The sequence below is a fragment of the Denticeps clupeoides genome, chromosome 1 (assembly GCF_900700375.1).
Source record: "Denticeps clupeoides chromosome 1, fDenClu1.1, whole genome shotgun sequence".
Taxonomy (NCBI): domain Eukaryota; kingdom Metazoa; phylum Chordata; class Actinopteri; order Clupeiformes; family Denticipitidae; genus Denticeps; species Denticeps clupeoides.
The window spans coordinates 10,821,332-10,847,700 of NC_041707.1; the positions used below are offsets into that span (position 1 = coordinate 10,821,332).

General features: G+C 39.5%; 1 protein-coding gene across 4 annotated transcripts; it reads right to left on the bottom strand.

Annotated features, from left to right (window-relative positions):
- Window positions 1-540: 540 nt before the first annotated feature.
- Window positions 541-25,836, bottom strand: plcb4a (phospholipase C, beta 4a). 4 transcript variants are annotated; one of them, XM_029001842.1, is made up of 37 exons: window positions 25,386-25,835; window positions 22,497-22,584; window positions 20,806-20,886; window positions 20,668-20,724; window positions 20,296-20,439; window positions 18,734-18,813; window positions 18,454-18,507; window positions 18,287-18,368; window positions 17,571-17,671; window positions 16,014-16,071; window positions 15,407-15,515; window positions 14,712-14,922; window positions 14,499-14,592; window positions 14,144-14,223; window positions 13,943-14,027; window positions 13,760-13,850; window positions 13,370-13,459; window positions 13,134-13,222; window positions 12,525-12,666; window positions 12,327-12,411; window positions 11,887-12,011; window positions 10,538-10,589; window positions 9,971-10,073; window positions 9,232-9,396; window positions 8,616-8,820; window positions 8,276-8,364; window positions 6,793-6,934; window positions 6,577-6,629; window positions 5,487-5,552; window positions 5,231-5,346; window positions 4,926-5,001; window positions 4,535-4,710; window positions 3,707-3,808; window positions 3,522-3,579; window positions 3,359-3,445; window positions 2,082-2,118; window positions 541-1,209 (listed from the first exon to the last, which is right to left on the bottom strand). In XM_029001842.1, exons 2-37 carry the CDS (start codon window positions 22,578-22,580, stop codon window positions 1,118-1,120), a joined length of 3,561 nt encoding a protein of 1,186 aa, XP_028857675.1. In that variant the 5' UTR covers window positions 22,581-22,584; window positions 25,386-25,835; the 3' UTR covers window positions 541-1,117. The 4 variants fall into 4 exon arrangements, with proteins under 4 accessions (XP_028857675.1, XP_028857666.1, XP_028857684.1 ...); XM_029001833.1 differs by having other exon boundaries at window positions 13,134-13,225; XM_029001851.1 differs by lacking the exon at window positions 2,082-2,118 and having other exon boundaries at window positions 13,134-13,225; window positions 25,386-25,836.
- Window positions 25,837-26,369: the final 533 nt, after the last annotated feature.

The following is a 26,369-nucleotide window of genomic DNA, read 5'->3' on the forward strand; positions in this document are numbered from 1 at the left end:
AATGTAATGCAAATAAACCAAAATATATGGAAGAACCTCTAGATGGTGCAGCATAATCAGGTAAAAAAAAATTATTTTTCTTATGAAAATGAAAGTTGCTGTTTAATTGATCGTTTAATTACGAGAGAACTTCCTCATTAACCAGCCAAACAAATGATGTAGGTGATTCATGGATGTTGCTTCACATGCAATACATTACCTCATAAGCTATTTGAGAATATTGTGCTTTTAAGATGAAAGGACATTTGGCCAAAAAAAAAAGAAAGAGAAGAAAGAATCTAGTCCATGCACAAAAATTATGGTAGGAGGAGAATGATCTTTGTCTTTTACAGAAAATTTTATAAAAACTAGTCTTAAAATTGGTGTTAATATCTCTGGATTGTGGAAGGACACAGAATTTTGGTCACATAGTGCATTGCACCTCTAGGGTGGTAGTAGCCTAGTGGGTAACATACTTGCCTATGAACCAGAAGACCCGGGTTCGAATCCCACTTACTACCATTGTGTCACTGAGCAAGACACTTAACCCTAAGTTGCTCCAGGGGGGACTGTAAGTCGCTCTGTAAGTCGCTCTGATAAATGCTGTAAATGTAAAAACCCATTTTGAAAAAAATTAAATTAATTCACATGATAGATTTCTAAAAACCCTGGAGCTTTTATTTAATAAAATACATTCTAAAAGAGCTGTTTCATGTTTGCAGTTCACATGTGTATGCATAATCTCGGTCTTTTTAAATACTAGAGTAAAAAAACTTAACAATGTACTGGCCTGCACTGAATCTGACGAAAAAAATACAAAGGCTATAAAATAGTGGATGTATACAGATTCATTACAAAATATTATGTCCTTTGTATCATAATGTTATTTACTGTCATTATGTAACTCTGGCTATCTACATAACATTATATATGAAAGTTGCAGTAAAATATCAACTGTTATAAAAGGTTCCTACTGTTTTGCATGTCTGTAATATGGATATTATAAGTGAAATACTGTAGTGCACAATATTCAAATAACATATCATAGACTTAGCTCAACATTATTGATCTTTTAGATGTGTTAAAGTGAAACATAAAAAAGTGCCTCAGTATATTTCTGTGCTGCTAAGTGTAATCTTCATGGCATAAAAGGCGGCATCAAATCGCTGCTGCTGCTGGCCTGGGGTCTTTCCACCTCTCTGGCTTCATCTTGCACCGTGTCTCTTGGGCCTGCAGGTACAGAGCAGTCCGCACAGCAGGAGCATGCAGCGTTCCACAACCACACGTTCAATCACAAAGCAGAACACATTTACAGCCATTACGTTGCTAGAAACAAACAAACAAACAATTCTTTTTGACTCTTAGCAGGGAATGTACTGGAAAAGCCAGAAACTGAAGATTATTGCAACACAATCAGGGGAATCTCAAGGCCCTTTTGGAGATATTTACTCTCCATCAACAAAAGTGGCTGCTACTCACTGCAGTCAATTGACTGTAAAAAAGAAAATATAATTGTTTAGCGTCAGATAAAACGAACTTCACTCTCTGACATTCTACTTTTTCCTAACCCACGCAGGTATGTCGCTAAACAAAAAATGAAGCAAAAGCCAAAACAGAGTCACTCAGAAGAAAAGAAGCTTCAGGCATCCTGGTCCCAGAACCTACTGTCAGATTTGACACCATTCATGCATCAAAATAAATTATATTCATTACTGTTGATGGACCTAGTGATCTAGTAACTGAAGACAATCTGATATGATTTAAACCATCAACCGCTTTTCCCTCTAAAGTGACAGCTGAACCAAACCATGACATCAAAAAAGTTCTTCCATTGTCTGAGCATAGTCTAAGCACTAGATCTGCAGGATCTGCTATGAATTAAACATTCAAGAGGTTACAGAAGACGTCCACTGGCTGCCTATGGCAAAGACACGCTGAGCAGGTGAAATTCGGGAGATGGGTCAGCCTTATTAGGGCAGGTCCACTCTGGCAGAGCAAGTACTGAGCAACACTTCACAGGCATAAACCAGTGCTGGGCTCCACATTGGTGGAGTCCGGAGATATTTTCATCTATGTGAGGGAACGGATAAACAGAAACCCACCTTCACCCTCACACTTTGAATGGTGAGTTTTCAAGAGCTGGTGGAGAAAAAAAAAAAAAAAAAATCAATGTATGAGAAACCACAAATGACAGAGCCCACAAAAAATGTTGACACTGGCTCACAAACAAGCACATCAATTCTATCATTTTTTTTTTAATTGGCCATTAATCATGTCATGTAATGGCAATTCATGTCATTATTCTAAAATGGCTCAAAAATGAATAAATTCATAATGCCGGGGGAAGGACATTTAAATTATGTCCTTTCCTAGTTCTCAAGATTATTCAGAAGCACATCTGTTCTCAGCACAACATGCAATGTCCGTCCAGGAGTCTTGAACCAGATGAAATTAATTAATCATGAATTATTAAGTGAATAATATAACCATATAATTACTATGTTTTGGTTTACCTGCAATCTGGTTATTATTGATTATAACCAGATTGGCATTTAATATGGTGCTTGCTTTTATAGAATTTTGTGATTCATGTAATATTAATTGCCAACTGCTTGAAGATCAGGGCTTGATATTCAGTGTGAAATTGCAGGTCTCCAGCAAAATTACATTTGTTTTTAGAGTGTAGAGTGTGCAAAGTTGCCAAAACATATTTAGATTCACACAGTGTTGCTGTAATAAGCGAATGTCTGCTGATGTTGGAACGTCAGTGAATGGTACAATCCGGAGCTTCCAGTAGGGAATCTTTCATTCTGCATTGTTCAGAAAAATCAGTTTACATCCTGAAATCTGCTCCAGTGATGTTTATCACATCTCGGGTTTGAGCTGAACCGCTCCTTTTGTGTTGGACTTTCATGACACAGGGGATCGTTGCTCAGGGGTAAGTCGCCAGACACCACAAATGCAATCTCAAGACCACAGGCACTACCAGACCAGGCATGCAGGTAGATCAGCGCCTTTATTAAATCACTCTGACTGGTCGACTAGTGGATGCTAGGTGTCGGGGAAATATGATACTACTTTCAAAAAGTATTTTTGTGTTTAGTAGTATTTTGGAATACTCAGACTTGTATTTTATTTTCAGATAATAACATTTAGATAAATTACCTAAAACAAAAATTATATTGAACATGAAAAAATAAATATACTTTTTGGTGTTTAATATTTTCTGTCGCCAAGAACGCTTTTTTTAGGATGTTTTTAAGCAGGTCTTAGACATTATAGTAGCAAATAGGTTTTACATTTAATTTTCTTAATAATGTGTATATACATTTATTTTTCCATGATGGTGGAAACAGGCTTTCACAGTGAATAGTAGTACCTGCTGGATGGATTTCTCCAGCTTCTCCAGCTGCTCTCTCTGAGCGACCTGCAGCTGCTCCGTCTCTTTAGACTGCCTCAGGTAAAGCTGTTGAAAGCAGTCAAGTGAGCGTCCAGGACAGCATAGCGGGACCTATTACAGCAAAACACGGAGGAGAGCTTACCCGCTTCCTCTCTTCCAGAAACTTTTTGGTGTTGCCACTGTTTAATTCACGCACCCTCCTATGGTAAAACAAGGACGAACATTCAACTATTCAGTGTTACTCAAAACAAGTTGCTTCCATTGCTTGAAGGAGGAAAAAATAAAAATCACAGAGGAGCACTGGCCTTTATTATAAAGGGTTCTCACCGTTCCCTCTCTGCCTTGTTTTTGATGCTTTTGTCTTGACTGATGGCTTTGCCGCTCTCCATTGAGGTCTTGGCTTGTTTCGCTCGAATGTCTTTACCCTGTCTGAGTTGACAGGGAAGGAAAGACTTTCATCATATTTCGTAATTCTGCATCCTCACTGCAGCAGTGAAATACTCATGACAGCATTGCGAAATGCCACGGGTCATATAAATAAGTTAACAAAGGCTATGCCATAATCTGAGATACATTCAACTTGAATATGCGATGTACATATGAATTCTCCACCAAATGCAGAAAAATAATTTGAACAAAAAATGTCATTTTATCCAGGTTCTGTATATTAAGAAACTTAACATATGGATAATAAAACAAAACACAATCAGTGAATTGAAACAAAAGCACTGGAGTTCAAGCTATCATTGGGAGCCCCCCGTTTTTGTGGTGGAATGGGGAAAAAAAAACAGCGACTTTGAGTGGATCCAGTCGACCTTGAGGCTATTTGCTATTTCAGATGAAATCATTTCATGGGAGAATTTGCCGTGATAATGGCTGTGAGCTCCTGACCCTCTTGCATGAGTAAGTAGTGCTGCACTTCAGAAAATGCCTGTGACCCCATGAGGGAGTCTGGTAATCATTAAGAAAAAAATATATGCAGAGCAGTTGGGCTAGTGTGAAGCGTAGTCATTCTACTGCTTCAAAAGGGGTAATAAAGAACATGCACAAAATCGCAATGCACAATATCCCGGGAGAACGCGGTGCCTCTACTCTACTGGAAAGATTTGGTGGACATCGAGGACGGTGAGCGAGAGCACTCTGCCGGTCTCTCACCGGTTATGAAGGAGCTGCAGCTGTTGTCGGTGCTGCTGCTGGATGGAGAGCAGCAGCGTCCGGAGGTGCTCGAACTGCTGGAGGACGTGCTGATCCCCCAGCCCTCTGGCCTCAGTGTGGTGGGAGCGGACCATCGCCGACCAATCCACCGACTGCTGGGCCACCACATTCCTTACCTGGGCCACAAAAATTAAACAGAACACCTCAAATAGCATTTCACAATGTTAAGTTTGAATCCTACACTCCACCATTATTTAAAAAAAAAAAAAAAGTTGGTTTTAGAACTACCTCCCCATATACCCTCTCACCACACCACAAGAAAGGGGAAAAAATGATGTTACGATGGTATCAGTACAGTTTCCATATTTTACCCGGCCCTGAACAAGCATACCTTTGCCTTGTGGTCAGCACTTAAGGTCTTTGTTTTGAGTTCTAGCTCCTTTTTCATTTCAGTGTAGTTCTTATCACTGGGAGAAAAAAAAAATCTTATTTCCTTCTTTCATGTACCTTGCATATTGCAGAAATTAATAAACTGTGAGCAGAATGGTACAATATCATTATTACACTCTTATTACAATACTTGCTTTGCATACAAAAACTGCTTCCATAATTAAAGCCAATTGGCATCATATGTCTTAGTGTGGCATTCAATAATGAGGTTATTTCCGAGTGTGAAACAGCATCGCTCACTCTCACCCCATTCTCCTGATGGCTTTTTCCAGGTGCTTTTCTAAGATCTGCACTTCTTTCTTATACTGCATCACAATTTTGTCCACTTGTGAGGAATGCATTTTCTGCAAGACCATTTGCTCCTGCAAAGCGAGGCAACAAGCTGTTTTTTCTGTTTTTCTCTGTTTTTTCCTTGAATTACAAACATACCAGGTAAATGAAACTATTCGATTAAAACTGTTTATACAAAGACATTTTCAGGCGCCTGGCCTGCAGACTTTACCTTGGCTTGCTTTTTCTTCAAAGCATTCATCTCTTTCTGCTGCTTCTTCATAAGCTTGTGGTAGGTCTAAAGAAAGAATAAAAACTGACGCACTTGGGACCTGAGTGAGTTTCATTCCCATAGTGTCTGATGAACACAAAATGAATTGAAAATGTGAATATAATAAGGAGAGAAGGCCCCAGAGGCGGGAGGCTCATTTGAAGGATAACGCTGCATGGCGGCACTTCCACCATTCATTCTGCACATATAAATAGTACTAAAATTCCCAATTTTTTTAATCTTTTGTAATTTTTACACAATTAAGGCTTATTTTTATTCTCATCTGTAGATGAGACTAATATTTGACCAATTTATCTCGAGGTAGGGTTAACAGACTAGTTTGTTTTATACTGGGCTTGTGGTGGCCTTTGAAAGAGCAAATCTTTAAATAATTTAATTCATTCTTTTTTTATCATTTAGTGATTAAACATGAGTTATTATAACCAAATGTCCATACTGGACATGTTAGCATTTAGCTGTTTCTTTAGAGTGCTAATGATTCTTGCCATGGTGTTTTGTTTGCTCTACTACTCTATAACCCAATCCTGCATGCAAACAAGAAAGCTGAAATCCCTGCACCGAGGGGTCTAGGGCAGCTGAGTGACCCCCACTGACTCATAAAGCTTTTTTCCAATGGCTGTTCCCTCTGGGATTTTTCATCTAACACTTTTATTTTGAGTTGGATACTCCCGGTCACTTGAATAAAAAAGAATGAATTATGAAAGTGTAGTGGATCAGACACAGCTCAGTGGTAAAATCGAGAAGGGGGATAAAAAGGACCACAGAAATCCCAAATACAGGGATACAGTCCTTGTTTTCCCTACCAGATGCATTTTTCATCATTATAGATACACTAATAAATACAGAAAAAAAAACGTAGCCCTGCACAGTATGAGTCGAGTCTTTTTTTTTCCAAGTCGCAGCTCTGAAATGATCTTATTTTCCAGTTATTCAAATAGGGAGCAAGAGTTCAGTAGCGCTATTTGCTTTGAACACTGTGTGGTTTTACTCTTCAGGCTTGAATCAGAATCCCGCCCAGCATGAGGCTCACCTTCATCTGCTTCAAGTCATCAATGTTCACTTGATGCAGAAGCAAAGCAGTATCTGGAGGGGGGGAGGGAACAGTCAGAATGCAGGGCTACGCAGAAACGTTCTCTTTAAAGTGTAGCGGTGAATTGACAGCTTGCATAAGCACATAATGTGAGAGCTGAAATGATAAACTGGGGACAGGTTCATCAGCAATGCGTTCCCCCCGATGCGGACTCACCAGCTGGCTGTGCCGACGTGGAGTCATGTCGACAGTCGTGACAACGGTCTGGACTCGTCTGCGTATTCGTGCCACCCTTCACCTGGTTCACCTTCCCTCTGCCAGTCTTTGAGTTTTCACTCTGCACGTCCACAATGTCAGTCTGCTCGAAACGAACAAATAAATCACACCCAGCGAGGCGACAAAGCACACAACTGCAATGTCCTGAGATGGCTTCACGGAAGGGACATTTTTCTTTCTATTCTCTAAACTAGTAATAATGGCTGCAGGATGTTTTAATGGAAGAGAGGGATAATGATAATAATGAATAACGGGACAGTGTGGGACAGAAGATATATGATGGAGGGCAGAATTGATACAAAAAGATATTTTTTTTACACTCAATATAGGTCAACCGGCAAAGGACATGAAAAATGATGTAATCATACAAGACACCTAGAGAGGGAACAGAAGTGGAACTCATGGAAAAGTACAGTTTAGAATTAATACACTTATTGAACAGGTAGTTGGGTGACAAGTTGAAGGAAAACCCAGCATAAAGTGAGTCGGTTAGGGTTTTTCTTTATGTACTGGAGGGATAGAAACAACTAATCCAAATAATATTAAAACCCACTATTTGTACTCAGATGAGTTAAGATTAGATAATAAAGGTTATATGATATGATTTACATTCATTATGACAGGAAATCATAATAGGAAATGGTAAAAGCAGACATTAATAATGATTGATTAACATTTTAATTATCAATTGTGTTCGAAACTACCTAGCTGCATGGTCTGTCATCACAAGAATCAGGACTCCCAAACCGTCAAGGTGCTGCTGATGTACCCCTGAGGTACTATCCCCACACACTCCTCCCCATGAGCAGTTCATGGCTGCCCAATAGGGCAGGGCAAAAAAACATTTCTTTTTTAAAAACAATTAATCAATCGGTTTGATTCTATCCAATTTGCAATTATTTCTACATTTAATTAATGCATTATAATTTATAATAGTTTATTACTCTTAAACTTAAAACTACAAAATAAAATTCAAGTGTAAAATTCAAGGACAAACTTTTTGTGTGCACCATTTGCTCTGTGGTTAAAACTGTAATCTGGAAAGAAAATGTACCCCAGGATTTTGAAAAGCACTGAAAAACACACTTGAAAGCTTTATTCAGCAGTGTGATGAATGTACAAATGTGTGTTCAAATGTGTGTATCTTGTAACTTACATTAGAAAATAAGTCCATTAGATAGGTTATGGAAAGGTTAAGCACCAAGCACAACATTTACCTAATGGAACTATGATTAATAGGTTTATGCTTAAAGGTCTCTGGGGGATCAACAGTGGTGACAATGTTTTGGCATGGCGAACACAGCAGACATTATTCTGTGTGGAATATCTACAGACTTTACATAAGGCCTTGTGTTGAGCAATGTGGAACAGGCTGAAAGCCGGGGGTCACAGTTAAGATACATCATCATGAAACCGTGCTCACCTCCTCAATACCCATAGCCTTCATCTGGTCCACTCTTTTTTCGCAGATTGATAAATACTTTTTTGGATCAGAGAGCGCGTCCACAATTGCTGAAACACAAAGGTACTTTAGAACGTTCTGGGCAATGAATGAAAGTCATGCTTTTTAGAGTGCTACAGTGTCTTAAACAAGAGGGAAATGCACCAGTCACAATTTGCACACATTAGCTACAGCAACCCAGAGAATGACGCAGGTCTCTGGGTTATGCAGTCAATGTAAATGCATTTCATAAAAGCGGGCGACATATGTGGAAAGGACATTTCATGCTTTGAGGACAAACAAATGCAAGCAATCCTCTTACCGCTGAAGCCATCGGGCACATATGTTTTGAGGATGATTTTGCAGAAGACGGTGGCCAGGGACAGTGGCTTGTTGCCCTCATTTCGCAGGGAGATGTGTCTGTAGCCAGCCTGCAGGCCATCCAGAGGGAGAATACGCTGGCCAATAAGCTTATTGCTGTCATCATACACTGCTATTCTGAGCACCGCCAAGTCCGGCAGGATTACCTGGCAGTAGACAAAAGGGGTGTGTGTGTGTGTGTGTGTGTGTGTGTGTTAATATCATTGGGGTGAAGCGAAAGTTTTGAAAGGTTACAATGTAAAAATAATGTTTACAAGCAAATCTTACAGGTGACCATATAGTTATTGGAAGACATTTATTTAAAAAAAATAAAATACATGATCCATCTCTGATAATTACTGCAGACCAATTATTCACAATTTAGTGAACAGTTTTTACATCCATCTGTTCATTATTCATCTCTTAAAAATGCTGCATGGGTGACATAAGATCAAATCAGCAACTGCCACATTTGCGTCTGTAATTTTCATATGGGTGTGTTACCCATTTTAGTTTAGCCATTCAACCACAATGAATCTGATTCACTTCAGTTATCTGCAATATTGTAATAAAATTACCTTCCTGAACACAAAAGGCTCAGAGCTGTAAACTGGATTCAGTCCATTGTTCATCACCATTTTAGTGCGAAACTCCCTCCGAATGGTGTCTGTCGGTAGTCCATACATGTCCACTTCAACATAAGTACCCAACTTTTTGTCTGACAAAAACTGGCCTGAAAACACCTAAAAAGAACAAAAATGTAGAGTTTTAAAGCAAATATAAGGGAGAAAATATTAGATATATTCACATGACACAAACTAGTCAGTGTACTTATGCATATGCAACATCTCATATATGAAGGTGCAGTAAGACAATCAATAAAAGGATGATAAATATGGTGTCGTATAATGACTACTAAATCAATTTCAATATAGATAGAAGAAAAATTGAACAAAAGATAAAATGCAGTGTTCACTGCATTGTATTTATTAATGGTGTGGTGCAGTACAGATTTGCCGCAATGAAATGATCATGTGACAATGTGAAATGACCATCACAATGAGCGTAATATGCAAAAGTATGTAGGTGTGGGTAAAGTGATCCACAGTGGGATCTATCACTGAGCCAATAATAAGTGTGAATGCAGCTTCTTTGAGTGGCTGATTTAAAGGTTTTCACAAAAACCTGCACCCACACCGACCATCCATGGATCAGGTTCCCACCCCTGATGTCCTGGATGGGTCTTGTGTTGTATTTGAAAATATGCACTTTCAATTATTAGATCAGTCTTGAACATATTCAGTAATAAAATCCAACCTGTACAGTGCAAGTAGCAGCTATGACTCCATCAACCGGGGTCTCTGAGAACGGATCAAAAGTGCGGTCTGGTCGGCACATGAAGTCCGGCTTCAGTAAATACCTGGGTAGGCAAATAACATTGCCTATGATGTCAGAATGTGCAAGTGTTTATTTCTATTACCCGCTGCATAATTTATCATTACAGCCATTACCTCCCATAACCTTAATCAACGACCCGCTTAATTAAGCTTCCCTTGTCCAATATTCAATTTACACATGGGGACACGACGGTAATGGAAATAGCACGGTGCTTCCCTGATGAATGTGCTGATTAATACACTGGGAGTTTCCTCCCTGTCACGGCCCAGGATCACATTCAGCCCCTCTTCACGCTGCTCCACTCACATACATACAGTCTGCTTTATGAATGAAGGAGCCAACAATGACAATGACAATCGGGTCATGCACTACAAGAGGACCATAGATTGAAAATTGATAGAGAGAGGGCTGAGTGGGGGACACACAATGTCATGCGTTCCATCCAGCTGACATGGAGACGTGTCAGTGGTGCTGTGATCTACTCACCCACATGACCCATTGTACTCAAACTTCCCCTGGTTCAGCTGCATAGCCAGGTCTAAAAATAAACAAATAAATAAATACAACAAATCAATGGCGCCAACAAGCAGCATAACTCTATTCCTGGCACACTGCGCGATGAACCTGCGGCAAATGTCAGCGCGGCCCTATGGGCTTTGGACTGGGTGTTACATTACAGGATTTATGCTCAGGTGGCAGAAGTGGTGAATGCTGACGCTCGGGGAAAAAGTAAAAAAAAAAAAAAATTCCTCATTAAATTGGAGTATTTCAGGGTTGTGAGATAATGCACAGTTTTGAGGCAAATTATTGGATTAGGGGTGCTTTCAGGGAGAATCTGGCATTCATAGCCTAGAAAATATGTTAAAAGATTTAAAGGAAGATGTTAAAACAATTACAGCGTTAATAGTTGAACTTTTCTCCTAGGGTGACGCAACGTAGAGATACAATATATGGATACACGCATGTATACATATTCATCATGCTATACTGCAAAACATAAATGAATAAAATTAAAAACAAAGACTAGAATCAGGCATAATTCTGTCAATATAGTGATAAAATGTAGTATGTACTTGTATAATACAAAAAGAAGAGTCTTTATTTGTTTTAAGATCGCTTTGTTGCAGTCTGAGAAATTTTTACTTAATAAAACATTTACACATGGAAAGGCTTTAATCCCCACAAGACAATGAGTGTCATTAAAAAAATGCACTATTAAAATCTTAACAGACTTTATTTCTTTTAATTAGGTCAGAATTATTTTTGGTCTCACTGCTAGATCCCTTGATGGGGATCAGTTGTATTTCCTTATTAGCCTTGTCATTTCTTCTGTAGCATTTTGAAGGCCATGTTCCCTTGTTGAAGGTTGATTTTTCTGAGTTAGTTTGTACATCTGTCTTCACTTTCAGCTGTTCTTTGACAGAAGCCTATTTCCCCCCAGCATCCTGCTTCCAACACTGTCACACAAACAATGCCTAACAAATCAATATCTCTTTGTAGCTTAAAGAATAAAGCACAAGCTCAGCTTTGATTGGTGAACAGGCAGATGATCTGCTGACTGAGCTGTCACTACATGTTTTGAAAAATGCTTGTAGTGAACATTCATGAACATTTTGACAACTGTCATCAAAAAATAAGCATATGGCTTTTGATTTGACTTTTTTCACTAATAAGAATGCATCTGTCAAATCTGAATCGCATAACATCAAATGCTGACAGCATGCACACACCCAATCGTGGGCAATGTGAACAGGGCTGTCGTGTGTGGTTGTGCTGGTGTCGAAATGTGAATTTGGGGGGGGGGAGTGGCGAAGTGACAGTAGAGCTTGCACTACCTGGGGTCTGGAAGTTCAGAGACACCATCTGGCAGCCAGCGTTCCAAAAGATCTGAGGCATGTAATTACTTGAGTCCACTCGACCTCCTTTGGGGTAGATGCGACTCATCTGCCGCTTGTTGTAGCTGCGCATCTCATTCAGGATGGAAAAAAACACAAGAGATTTTGGAGATTTCGGTGGAATATGAGAGCTATTTTTAGACTGCTGGCACTTCAGAGACTTCCATGGAACGTCTCTGTTCTGCAGGCCTCAAGCCTTTTTTTTCACCTGCCACCTCTTCTTTAACTAAATGCCCCATGGTTCTGCAGATCTGCTTTCAAGCTCAGTTCATCATTCTGCCCCAGACAGGACCACGTCCAATAAAACCATGCACTGCAAGTGACAGACAGGGCAGGTTGTGACTCCTCCACCCTGTAAAAGCTCACTCTGAAAAGGATACTTCACAAATTCGATGGCGCTGGTCTTCAAGTATCCCAGGCCGGTGGTTTCATTGAATGATGACATATTGTGATGGATATTGTTTTCTACACCGTGAGACAGGAAGAAAGGTGATCAGCTCAGTGGTCTCAAATTGCTGTTAGAAAATATACATTGTCGGTACATAGACTGATCTGGATTTATGCACTGAAATACTTGCCCTCTGCTACCTCAAAGCCCAGGAACTTCACAGCCTGAGCATAATTGACAATGGAGGACAGGTACGGATGTACATTGGTGGTGGCAGCCACATAGTGGTAGCTGTTGATCAAATCTTGCACGTCCACACTGGTTTCAGCACCCTAGTAAGAAAATATATTGCTTACAACTACATTTGACCCCCTCAAAACCAAAAACATAACAAAAAAGAAATAGATATCACCATATGAACATATTTTGTCACTTGCAGCACACGTGAAAAATGGGAACCTTGTCCAGCGATGTAGGCTATGCACTACACTCACCAGGACAGGGCATTTCAACACACCCACAAAAAAATTGCCACCTTCCAGTAATGTTACTACAATTAGCCCTGTGACGACAGTTGCTTGGAGGGAAAAATTATCTAGCATTTACTGCATTTTCTCCTCTCTCATGGATGTGTGACTGGGGAGGCAAGTTCGTTGTCATCATTTAACAGGTTGCAAGAAATATTCAGACATCATAAGAAAAGACACAGTACATTCACGGAAACAAGCACATGGAAAAACTTTCTTTTTTATATGAATATTTTACCTAAAGGCAGAAGAAGCACAGCAATTTTACTCACCCTGTTACTGTCCTTTTCTGTTCTGCTTAGTGCGCCAGAGCAAAACTTGTCCCCAAATTTCAACTCAGGATGAGCCTCGGTCACAATGTCTGCTGTACAGAAACATGAGACATACACTGAGATGTTTTATTTTTTTTTATGCCAATATACTACCTACAGCCATTTCTATGACGGTTTTACTTTTTAAACAATGCATAGAGTAGAGCACAGGACAGACACAGATAACACATTCATACCAATGGGTTCAGCATCGTTGTCCTCCTCTGCATTCGTGGAGGTGCTTATTTCTCCAGCTTCCATGTGCTTTTTAAAATCTTCCAGTTCCTCTATGCACAGACAAACAATAAACTTTTACAAACAAGTGATAAAGTCACATTCTAGATAGACAGATCACATAATTATAATGAATAGTGATTCATTTTAATATAATTTCCTTTAATAATACAAAGGAAGGTTGTGGGTTCAAATCTGGAGGTGCCACTGAGCCCCCACACACTGCTCCTCAGGTGATGGTTAAATGCAGAGGACACAGTTCATTGTGTGCATGATGCGCTGCGATGCAGTGTATCACTTCACTTTCGCTGCATAAAATGCTCATGATAAGACCTTATTGTCCAAACACTAACTTTGCTCAACCTCAGGTTTCAATCGTCTGTTTTTAATAAGAATTTTCCATTTGAGGTCACTAGCGGAGGGTAAAGGTCGTCCAGGTTCCATCTAAAACAAATACATAAATTAATTAATTAAGTAATTAATGAATAAAAATCAGATAGATGATTGTGTCACACAATTAACTAAAATATATTTACCGGAAAGGCCTCCAGTGGCTCTGTGAGCAACAACTCACCAAAAATATCCTCACAGTATCGAGCCAGCTTATACTGCTGGGGTTTTCTGGAAATGATTTCAGGAATGAGAATCATTCATTACATTATGTACCTTTTAAAATATAAACTACCGAACTGCTTGAATTCCAATACCAATTGTGAAGAAGCAGAGACTTGACATACGTGCAGTGGTTTTCAAATGACAGAATCACTGGGTATTCTGAGGCCACAAAAGCTGTTTCTTTGATGGCCTGAATAACATCCTAAAAAGCAAAATATGTTATTCATATTTAAAGGTAACACATTGGTCTAGGAAATGAACGAGATTTTGAATCAATAGTTTATTTATTTATTTATTTATATTATTTAGATTTAACAGGAGCAAAGGCATCAAGTGAGAAGCAAAATAAGAAGCTTTGAAAAGCTCTGACTGTGTAAGTAATTCATCTAGTCTTGCCACAGGGTGACTTCTGCAACTTGCTTGTCATGAGAAGAAAAAAAAAACACTAGCATTATGTATTTACATAAAAAAACAAACCTTAAAAAGAACGTCTGTACACATGGCCTTGCCATGGGTGACTATTGGATCTTGGTCTTCTCCTTTGCCATCCCAGCAATCGAGCTCCACGCATCTTCAGATGACACATGTGATTTATAACACCCTCTCCTCACAGATTACAGACTTAATAAGTCAAGCAGTTTTAGGTGCAAGACTTTGTTCAAAAAAATTGGCCCCAAACTCTCATCATACCTGCACCCCGAGAGCAACACTTGACGATACATCTCGACAGAGGACTTTCCACCAAACTGACGCCCAGTCAGATAGGTATTGTGAGAGGAACTGATGAAGTAATGGGCCAGAGGGTGCCCCATGTCCTGGTAGAGTTCCAGCCGATCTTGGAACACGGGGGCATTTTCATCTGAGATCAGGTACCGACAGAAGCCATCGCTCGACATAAGACCTGCAATATCAAAACAAAGCAAACGGTGTAAGAACACCAATGGGAAGAGGTTACAGTCCTACCCAAAAACTGAGCATAAGATGACCCCTCATTTCTGAAATTAAGAAAGCATTATTGCACTAGGCATTATCTACTGGTATCTACTGCATTTATTTAAGACAACATAAGACAACACTACACATTTGAAGAAAGACAATCATACTGTTATATTCGGCCCAATTCATTCTCTTGATTTGAATTAACCATTTGATTAGTGGTCATTATACATATACAGTATATTTCCTCATGCCAAAGAAATAACCCTCTGTGAGACTCAGTGAGAAAGAAACTAGTGTTGAACAGGTTTGCCACCAGATGGAGAAGCATTGTTAAAAGTTTATTGTAACAGCTTTTTAGGACATGTAGCATAAAACACGCAGCAAGTAGAACTATTTCAATATTTTTTGTGAGTAAAAAAAGTGATTTTATTCCAATAACAGTTTACCTCGTCTCCTCAGTTTTTCGTCGGGCTCATATCTCTCTATTATTTGCATGGCTCGTTTGGAATCGTAGAAAGGAAAGAGAATCTCATTCAGCCGTGGATCCCGTTGACTCTGTGGATAATAGGGGGGGAAGAAGAGACTCACACTTGAAAATGAAATCATCTTCCCATACTCTCAGCAGTTAAGCATATGTATTATCACAAGCCATTTCTTTTATTTCTATACACACACACACACACACACACACACACATACACACATACATATTTTCACTGAAAGGGGGTCATTTCAGCCAGGTGAGACACCACAGAAGAGAATAAAAGCAGCAGGTTTTGGTGCAAAACATTTACAGGGAACAAGCAACAAATCACCTTTAAAGGGATGCTGAAAGGAGGGGTTACTGTGGCACACAAAATCCTGCTAAGGGGTGCAGACCAGCATCAGTGAGCTGAGGCAGAAGCCATACACACAGCCATGTGTGAAAATCATAGTAGTTCACAGGAAGGTGGAAGCATAGTAAAAAAAAGAATTAAAAGGAAGCTAAGCTGGGTCATGGGAAAGTTCATGACTCATTAATTGGAGGGAATAAAATAAAAAAAAAAAGCTTACTTCATTCAAAAAGTGGATTAATTGGTCTATGTTTAAATGATCAATTTTGCCACCATTTCTGAAAAAGAAATTAAATAAGGTCAAAGTTAAGATGCTGAAAACAAGTACACTACATATACAGTGCATCCGGAAAGTATCCACAGTGCATCACGTTTTCCACATTTTTGTTATGTTACAGCCTCATTCCAAAATTGATTAAATTCATTTTTTTCTCTGAATTCTACACACAACACCCCATAATGGCAACATGAAAAGTTTACTTGAGGTTTTGGCAAGTTTATAAAAAAAAAGAAGAAGAAGAAGAAGAAAGCACATGTACATGTTAAGTATAAACAGCCTATGCCATGAAGGTACAAAATAGCAAAATTGAGCATCCGGTGCATCCTGTTTCCCATGATCACCGTTATTTAATGCAGCAAAGTGTGGAAGGTGATGCGCTGTGAATACTTTCTGTGAGATGAGAAAATCTCAGAATGAATGCTTGACCTCGTAATGTTCAGATGAGCAACATCAGATGGGCATTTCGCAGAGACAAAATCATAAATACACCCGGTAAATACAATAGGGGCCAGAGCTGTGTTGTTGTGACCTCAAGTCCTATCCTAGCTACTTTGTTGCTCAGTGGTGCCACTTAATTACATAAGTAATTATGTAATTAGATACATTATATTAAGTAAATCATTGGCACCATCATCAAGTCTGTTTGTGACCTTACACTATTCTGAGGTTCTCATGATAGACTGCATTGGTCATTATTGACATGAATTGACTGCTTTAGAGTTCACTATAATAATAGTGTCCATTCAGTAGAGTAACTGGAGTAGACTGGAGAATCACCTCAAGTGAATGGAAGAGGATGTGGGAGCTCGCTGTAGACAAGGCAAGATGTATTTGGTCAAATACTGATTCAAATAAGTAACTCGAGAATTGGCTACAGCGTGCCAATCTATGAAACCTATCTTCTCTGTTTTTTTCTCAAGCTCGGACTCAAATGTTAACATGACCAACTTAATAAAACATGTCCAGAAGCATCAAGCCAAAAAACATGAGGAGTTCAACATAACAAAACCAGTGGAGACCTCAAAGCAGTGTATACATATATTTGTGTAAATGTTATATTGACTTACAAATAAAGCAACCAATAAAAAAGTCTAATGTTTCCTCAAACAAAATAGATTAATCTCAGTTTCCTCTCCACAGTAATAGAGTTTAATCATTAAATTAGCATCAAATCAGAACTTGGTATTGGCCAATGTCCAACCCCAGGTATTGGTCTCGGAACAGAAAAAGCTCTATTGGTGTATCCCTGTTCTTTTACACCCCTTCGTCACAGTTAACATTCAAACATTCTGATTCTTTTGATTAACGTGCTCCTTCTCTTGCATGTCTCTGTAATTAACAGTATTTACACGGTGTCCTAGCAGTGGTTACACTGGAGAAAAGCCACACAATAATGGCATAACAACCAGATTTCTGGAGGTGTGAACACAGTGGGAATTAGCAGTAAGAGGTGTGAAGTTCCAAGGCAACTGCTCATGTACTTCTGTATTGACTCACATTTTCTTGAAAAGTTCCTCAATGTCAGTTCTCGGGCAGATCTTCTGAGTGAGAGCATAAAACTTATCAAATGTAAATAGCGAATGTTCAATGTCATCATTCTGCAGGGAATAGAATGAAAAAGAAGAAGGTGAAAGCTGCATCTGTATATTGCAATGAGGTATAAGGTTGTACTATGGTAAGCCTAAATATTTTAACTGAACATAAATAGGAATAATAATATGTTTTTTATAATAATAATAATAAAAATAATAATAATAATTTGTTGTTATACAGTGCATCCGGAATGTATTCACAGCACATCGATTTTGCTATGTTACAGTCTTATTCCAAAATTGATGATTTTTTTTCCCTCAGAATTCTACACACAATGGAATTTAATCCATTTTGGAATGAAGTTGTAACATAAAATGTGGAAAAAGTGATGCGCTATGAATACTTTCTGAAAGCACTGTATGTTGTTAATCCAGTGGGGCAAAATTTGTGAAATAGAATGGATCACAAGTATGTTTTGCTGCTTAAATACAGTTTATTATATGGTTATTTAAAACCAATGTTTGGTATTTTGTGTATTAAACAGCCATAGTGTTAATCTAATTTAAATTTTAAAAAATACCATTATAAGATCAACATTTTTTTTTCCAGACTGAAGCATTATTTAAATATGAAATGAGATTTTAAAAGACATTATTCACTGGACAGCTCCTTTTAATCACCTTTCCACTTGGTAGGCCAAGGTCCTTTAAAGCCTGAAATATCCCTTTTTCAGTTTTGCCCGAAGCAAAGGTCCTTGTTATACTGTGGATAGAAAAAAAAGATTATCATTTTATCTGTAGAGATTCAGGGGGATGGGGGTTCTGAAAATCACACAAACACTCAGTACCTTCTAACTGGAATCTTTCCATTTACATTTGTCAGAAATGACAGCCTCATCCAGCTGCAGGAGAAAGATGTACACAGATGAACATTTAGTCTAGTAATTAACAAAGGAAGAATAAAAACTGAAATATGCGTTGTAAGAATGTGTTGGGCTGGAACCCAATTCAACCTGGAACCATAAAATGCTTTTTATTTTCAAACATGCTCAAGAGAATCAATAAGTTCCACAAATGGCTACAGTGACATCACAGGGGAATGTTTCTTCATGTCAGTCTGGCACTCACTGCCTTCTCAAGCAGGTCATTGGGCACACACTGTTAGCCCTGAAGTTGTGAATGAGTGACCTCAGGCCCTCAGTCCATTGCTGCAAGAAAACATACAACGCATGGTGATCAATCTTCCTCAAATTAACAAATTAACTGAAATCTGCTAGCAAAAATACATTGGATATACTTAAAAAAAGTAGTGCAATTGAATGGATTTGGAAGCGTTTGTATGAGTTTATATACAATTTCAAGTAATAACTTCTGTCCAAACCCTCCCTGAATGTTTTGAGGAACATGGTATGAATGCCAATGCACTAAATACATTCATTTCATTTTTCATTTATAGTGCACAGTTAAACGACCTTGGTCGACCAATGTCTAATGTGTCTCTCAACAATCAATAGCCTGAGCATTTGAGGCTTTGCACTCCTAAATACAATAAAATGTTAAAAACCAGTTGTTATATTTGTTATTGAAATGATTTCTTGTAATAAAATTAGAAGATGCATATAATTTAAAAAATGACATCCACATGGGTGAAATTTAAGTGACATTTGGCAATTTTACCAGACAGCAAAAAAAAAAAACTTTGTGTAACAGTATGCACACTGAACAACATTTTATTCAAAATCAAGAGCTTACACTTGATATGTATATCTCAGAGGACATAACACCCACATGCTTCTACAAAGATGCATTTTAGCAGGCCTTGTCATAACTCCCCAGTTCAGGACAAATGTATTGTTCTCTATGTTAATCAGTTAACCATTCCTATTTAATTTCACATATACAATGAACACACATTGCCAATACTAGCTGAAGAGAATTTCCTCCTTTTGTTGACAGCGTATCTGGTGCACTGCTTCAGCTATTGCTGAAATAAAATGTGAACAGTCCCACACTTATTTATTTTTATAAATGCTGAGAATTATTTTTGTGCATTAGAGATGAATTGAGAGACTCTTGTGTATTAGTAGGTTGTGGGCAGGTATGGTATAGTATGTCTTTCATGTTTTTCAATGAATTCCATTGTTATGTCGACAGCTCATATTCATTATTCTGGCATCCTCCACATATATTCTCTCTCCTTCTCTTTTAATTAAACAAGATGACATTCTGCCTCTTCCTGGGCAGAGATGATTCTCTCATTGTGCTTCTGCACCATGGGAGACTGTGTGAGTCGTGAGAAATCTATTTTTACACTGAAATTCCAGGGCCTGTAGGATCCCTCCCTGAGGTTAATGGCCTCCTATTACACACAAGACAAGCTCTCTTTCTTTCTTCTTTGGTGGGACAATAATAACCCCAGTGCGTGCTTCATCCCAAAAAAAGGGGGGAAAATGAGCTGTAAAAGCATCCCAGCACAGCAGCTTCCTGCTAGTTCAACAGAGGTAAAGTGCATCCATCCCCAAGGAAATGACCGTCCCCATGGGACGCAGACTTGGCTTGCATGATAATTGAACAGGCTAGCGCCACTGACAGGGAGCCGTCCCGGCTGGAAACTACACTTTGACAGAACAGTCACATGATACGGCTGGCTCCTCAGGTTTGCTGAGGTCAAGGAGGAAAGATAACATTACCATGGCAACGTCTGTGTTCTGAGCCACCATGTACGTGAAACTGAGGTTGACCAGGTCAGGGCCACTGCATATACAGATGGTGTGTCCTTCCAAATCACTCTCACTTTTCCCCATGGCCTCAAGGGATGAAAGAATCTTTGGATCCTGGAAAGGAGGAAGAACTGGGCAGACAAATTTGCTTTTGATAATGGTTAACATACTGGGGATGCAGGAAATATATATAATCTATCTGCCAATAGCAGTCAGCTCGAAAGCCACTTGTTTATAGGCAACGCAATTTTCACTAATGAAAGGAATGTGTGGTTTAAAAAAACAGACAAGAAAACACATCTTCTGCAGTGCATTGTTGTCCAAGAAAAAGTCATACTCTACCTTTGGAATTGTGCTGCGTATGCTGTTGATCAAAGAGCTTTCCAAAACCTGACCCTCCTACAGAAACCAAAACACATTCAGACAGTGCACTTTCCTCATTAACCATCTGGTGATTAATTAAGCTGCAGTGATGCATACCTTCCCCTCACTTTTCCATGTAAGGAAAAAACCAAACTCGTCCATCCTGAAAAAACAGTTGGGCTCCAACACGAGAGGGTCCTATAAAACCCATGGGAGACATTAATGCAGCGTCTTGCAGCGTCCAAAACAAATGCTCGAGCACATGTGAGGTTAAAAGTGCAAAACAAGTAAAATTGCTATTCATTTAAAAATACAAAAAAAAAAAAAAAAAAAAACAAGGAAGGAAGGATTAAGAGGTGATGAGACTAAAGCTGCAGACAACTGATGAACAGGGTTCTGTTCAGTCAAGCTCTTGTTCAGGTTTCTCTGAGGAAACCTTCTTATTTACTTATGTTCTTATTTTCTAATTTAATACTTGGAGTGGAACAGCCATTATGTTTATATGAGACTAGCGGCATGAGAAATTAAATTATTATTAGGATTTAGTACACGTGCCCTCAGCCAGACAAATGGGCAATACAATGACAGAAATAAGACACATAGACACCATAAAAAGAATGAGCTGAAAGGAAAGCACATAACTAATGGACTTGAAAGGGAGATCATTTACATGAACAAACCCCAAGAGTGCATGCCAAAAAAAAAAAAAAAAAAAAAGCCTATCACAAGATAATGGGGGAATGCTACAAGTGACATGCAAATAATGACAGCATCTTTATACAGTTCTTGTCTTTTCAGTATGCAAATGGAATGGTATGGCAGATGTTTCTAAATGGCCGACAAAATGTGCAATAATCATCAATATTGCAGGCCCTAATACCAGCTACACAAGCATGCATCTTCTGTAAAAGATGTTGTGATTTCTGTAGGTTGAGCTGGCACACTATTTCACACTGAGAAGCACGCACAGGAAAATTCCCAAGCGCCCATGCGAGCAGACTTTTCCATTTTGGATTATCTGTTCCATTTAGCGCATCTAATTATGTGAAAGAGAGAGAGATAAATCTTGAACGTCCGTTTCAGCATTTTATTTACAGGCAAAATAAGAGGCCGGCTATTCTCTGCCCAAACAAAACTGCTCCGACGTGGAAGTCATCACAAGGATTCCTTCTATTCCCCATGGGAAAATTGTTCATTATTCATAGAAGATAGATTACTAAAATGAATTAAAACAATAATTACGGCCTTTGAGTTCCTGACACATTATATGCGAAAGACAGCCTCTCCAAACACCAACGTATTCCAAGATAAACTGCTTTTATAGCCTGGCTGTGCGGACTCAGGGGACTTTTGAGAACACAGATGTTCACAGCGTCCTCCGTCATCCAGCACAAACATACGTCTTTCTCACCATTTGCAGCAACCAGCATATAGAATAAGGGTTTTAAAAGGCTTTGAAATGATAGGCATGCACTGTCGTAGTTGGTCTAGTGGCGGATCAGTACAATCGATCTTCTCAATGCTAATAATGATGCCTGGGAAAAAAAAAAACATTGTGCTGCTGGTAATGTTGTATTGATTCCTCATGTGGTTGGTGCCATATCTGACCAGCGCTGCGCATTTGATTAAGAGGTGTTTGCTCTGAAGAGTGCATTTCTACAAACATGAGAGATGAATTCACTCCATTTCAATATTGCCAGCAGTCACTGCATGTAAAACAGTATTACTATTAACAGTCCAGGAGACTATTAGAAACACAGAAAAGCAATTATTTCATCTGATGAAATAAGAAAAAAAGAAGTTCATACCTCATCAAACCGGTCAAAATATGCCCCCTCCTGCATGAAGCCTGGGAGGGGCTTCTGCCAAATAAACTCATACGCTTTCGCCATGAATCTAAAACGAAGCAAAGACAGTGGGGGGGGCGATCAGGAAATGTAATTTGAAGGCCGGGGTCAAACAGTTATTCAGCAAGAGACCTGCAGGAACTGTATAGGAGTTAAAGTATTTTATGACAAAGATCGGCGAAGCTGTTCACAGCACAACAATAGTTATGCACGTAACAAAAGTGGCTTGTATGGAAGCAGCCTAGAAATGAGAATGCCTTTGCTGTGAGGCGGACAGCAATCGCCTGGGGCTTTCGAGAGGCTCAACAACTCGGAGCAAGTTTCTACAGTGTGACTAGAGCCATGCAACATTCGGAAACTGTCAAGCACCACATGCAATTTTGGATTATGATATTTTAGAAAACGAATAGTAATGCTACTCACAACGTTTTAATGTGACCTCAGTGCTAAGTGTTGCTTCTGTGTTGCACAAACTAGTACATAAAGAACAATGGCTGGGTGAACGCTGGGTGTACCAGAGCACTGGGGTGGTTCCATCAAGACAATGACATAAAGCAATACTTGATTGGCCTCAAAGTCAAAGGTTAATGTCCCAAAATGGCCCAGTCAAAGGTCAGACCTCTGAGAGAACATGACTAATGCTCCCAATACAACAGTTCATCCACAGTGAAATGTTTTCATACACTAGATATATTATAGTAATACATTAAGTAATGATATATAGTCCTATATGGCAAAATATAAGATGGACGGACCCTGGAATTTTTGTTAAACATTGAAGATGGTGAATGTAAGAGTAAATAATTAATCTTTTGGCTGACAAAAACATTTCTTACATTGTCCATTACTGGGTTGTCAGCATAACAGGGGATTCCCAAAGAGTGAGACTTAGTAAGCATCCATCAAGCACAAAGAACAAATCATGTGGTGCAACTTGAGCCTTATGGATAGTTTGTCTGCAAGTTATCCCGCTCTCCCTTCATCAAACCCTGCTCTTGGTTTTGGGAGTTTCAAGCACAGTGTGACGCTTTAGTATTGCGGTTTAGCTCACTTCATTCAGATTCCACAACTGCCCACATACTGTGCACTGCTGGCATGCAGCAGCCTATACAGCAGCTTTAAGCAAAAATAATAATAATAATAAAAAAAAAAAATACAAGCCTATACATGGCAATAGGTGCTAGATGAAAATGACCTTGTGCACCCAGCAAAGCTATGCATTTGGAAGGCCTCATGCTGAGCTTCCAATTGCTTCTGTTTTATATGTAGTTCCATAAAACAGCCCTGGGGCATGAAGAGTAGAACCCAATTTATATATAAAAAAAAAAGTCAGCCTGCAGACAATGTATGCTAGTCCTCCTCTGATAACAGTTCAGGAAACATTTGCCTATCTCAACCCCTCCAACTTCAACTGTATTATTTCTGCACTTAAACTGGCCGTGCTGCAAGCTCATGTGTTTACACCCTTGTGTGAAGCAAACAAAAGAGGTTCAATAAGTTGATGCACTCCTCTGTGGTGTCAGATAATGAACTGCAGAAGCTCATTACAGAATAAAATGCCGGTTCCCCTGTTGTTTCTGTTTGTTACAGAGGGTTGAGTTCAACTGCAGCTCTTGAACCTTTGCCATCCCTTGATAATACAGCATAACTAGAACTCATTTTGCTCTATACTGTCAATGCTGATATGATGCCGCATAACCCAGGAAGTTATGGAAGCTAGTTCTGAGCTTGTTTGAGGCTATCAAGAAAATTTCATAGAAGATAAGCTTTATTGAACTTTTATTATAAAACATCTAGCTCATTGAAATTGCTGGAAAGATGTTCTTAAATTCATAATCCGGTATAAATCTTAAACTTAGTTAAGTATTTATTATCTTCTACACATTATTCACCTCAAGCCTCTTTTATATTGCTCCTTGTCCAATGATAACAATGCTGAATGTATTCTAATCTGTCCAAACATTTAAGAGCTCACACTGAAGAATCAAAGTAATTTAATGGCGATCGCTGATTCACACCCCTCGTCAATCAATGATAACATACTTCTATGATTCCATACAGTAAAGTATTTAGTAAATCTCTGGCAAGACATGAAGGACTATAGTTTTAAAGCGTGGGAGACAGTGATAGGCCAAGCGTTAAAACTCTTTAACAATGGCCCGTACAAGATGTCTTATGCTATTGTTTTGCAAGCGTAATAAATATCCGTCAGTGTCAGCTACGTTCTTTGCGGGCATTAAAAGCGTAAACTGCGCGATTCTAGACCGAAGCTTCGATGCTTCGATCTGATTCATCGGCTGGCGCATTGAATCAGAACGAGAAACTACGGCCGGCACTATTTGTGCACTAGAGCCAATCAGAAAAGAGAATCAATCTAGCGAAGGGTCGTTTTCGCCCCGCCCCCCAAAGTCGAACACTCCCCCAAGTTAGTGAGTCGGTCCAAATTAGTTACCGAGCGATTCCGCTCCCGTTCAAAATCCAATCCGTTCCTCTCCACTTTATAAAAGTTCTAGTCTTAACTTGACCACTAATAAAGAAAAAAATACCGCAACTTAACCAGCCAAACTTCCCAGTAATGCGAACTGTTCATTTAGAGCGACTATCAAACACAAAAAAAAGTAGTTAATGAACAAAGTTCGATGCAAATGTAACCTGCGACCTAGTTGCAACCTAGTAGAAAATGGCGAAATAACACATATATACATTATATATATATATATAAAATAAAGGTAAGGTTTGTCTCAGCTGTCACCGTCAAAATAGTCCCCGTCACGGTGGTCGGGGCAGACATCATGGCGCTCAGGCCGCCCTGCTCGAACTGGTCTAGCTCGCGTAATGCTGAACACTTACGTGCGGCCGTCGGTCCACGGGGTTCTTGAATGAATGAATGAAGGAAGGGAAGATAGTATCAGGTCGCCGTCGTGTCCCTCATGCTGGACGCCTCCTGTCGCGGCGTGGGCTCGCAGCCCTCGTGGGGAGTCGGGGGTGGGGGGTGGGGGGGATAAACAGTCGCGCTTCCCGTGTGACCGACTGTGGGCGACAGACGCGGGTCCTGCTGCTACTTCCCGGCGACGGAAGGTGACAGCGTGTGCAGTTTGTAGGAACTTTTCTTCTTCTCGCTCCTCCACGTCTCCGGTGCAGCTTGTATATTTGACACACACACACACACACACACACACACACACACACACACACACACACACACACACACACACACACTCTTGTGCACCTTTGGGAAACCTCTGCACTTCACAGCTCGGGACATGCAGGCTCCAGCAGGTAGAAAGAAAGCTCGGAGTGAATTTGACTGCTTTGCTGGAGGGACAGCGCCACCCTCTGCGGTGTAGGAGCCCGGTCCGTCGAATCGTGGAGGTCTGTGCGTGTGTGTGTGTGTGCGTGTGTGTTAATAACATCGTAATTCATTCAGAATTAAAGTGTCAGCACAATCTCTCCTGTCTTCCCATTGTCGTGCCCACCCCCTCCCTAAATGTCTGTGTATTCAAGCATTTCATAATTATATAAATCAACATACTGCTGATGCTGTTTCTTATTAACAATGCACATTTAATAGTTCATCTCCATGACCAAAGTCTACCCTTGTTAATTGTTAAAACTTAAATGTATAAGTAAGTTATGGTGATAATGATTAGTGTTAATTTTAGTATACAACTCCACTTTGGCTGGGTCACTGCAGGAGGTCATTGCGAGGCTATACGGTGGATTCCTGACCGTAGATGGATGACCTACATGCAGAGGTTAGCTGTACGTACATCGTTTAGCCTGGAGCCAAGGAGAATAAGGGGTGATGTGATGCAGGTAAACACGATTCTAACA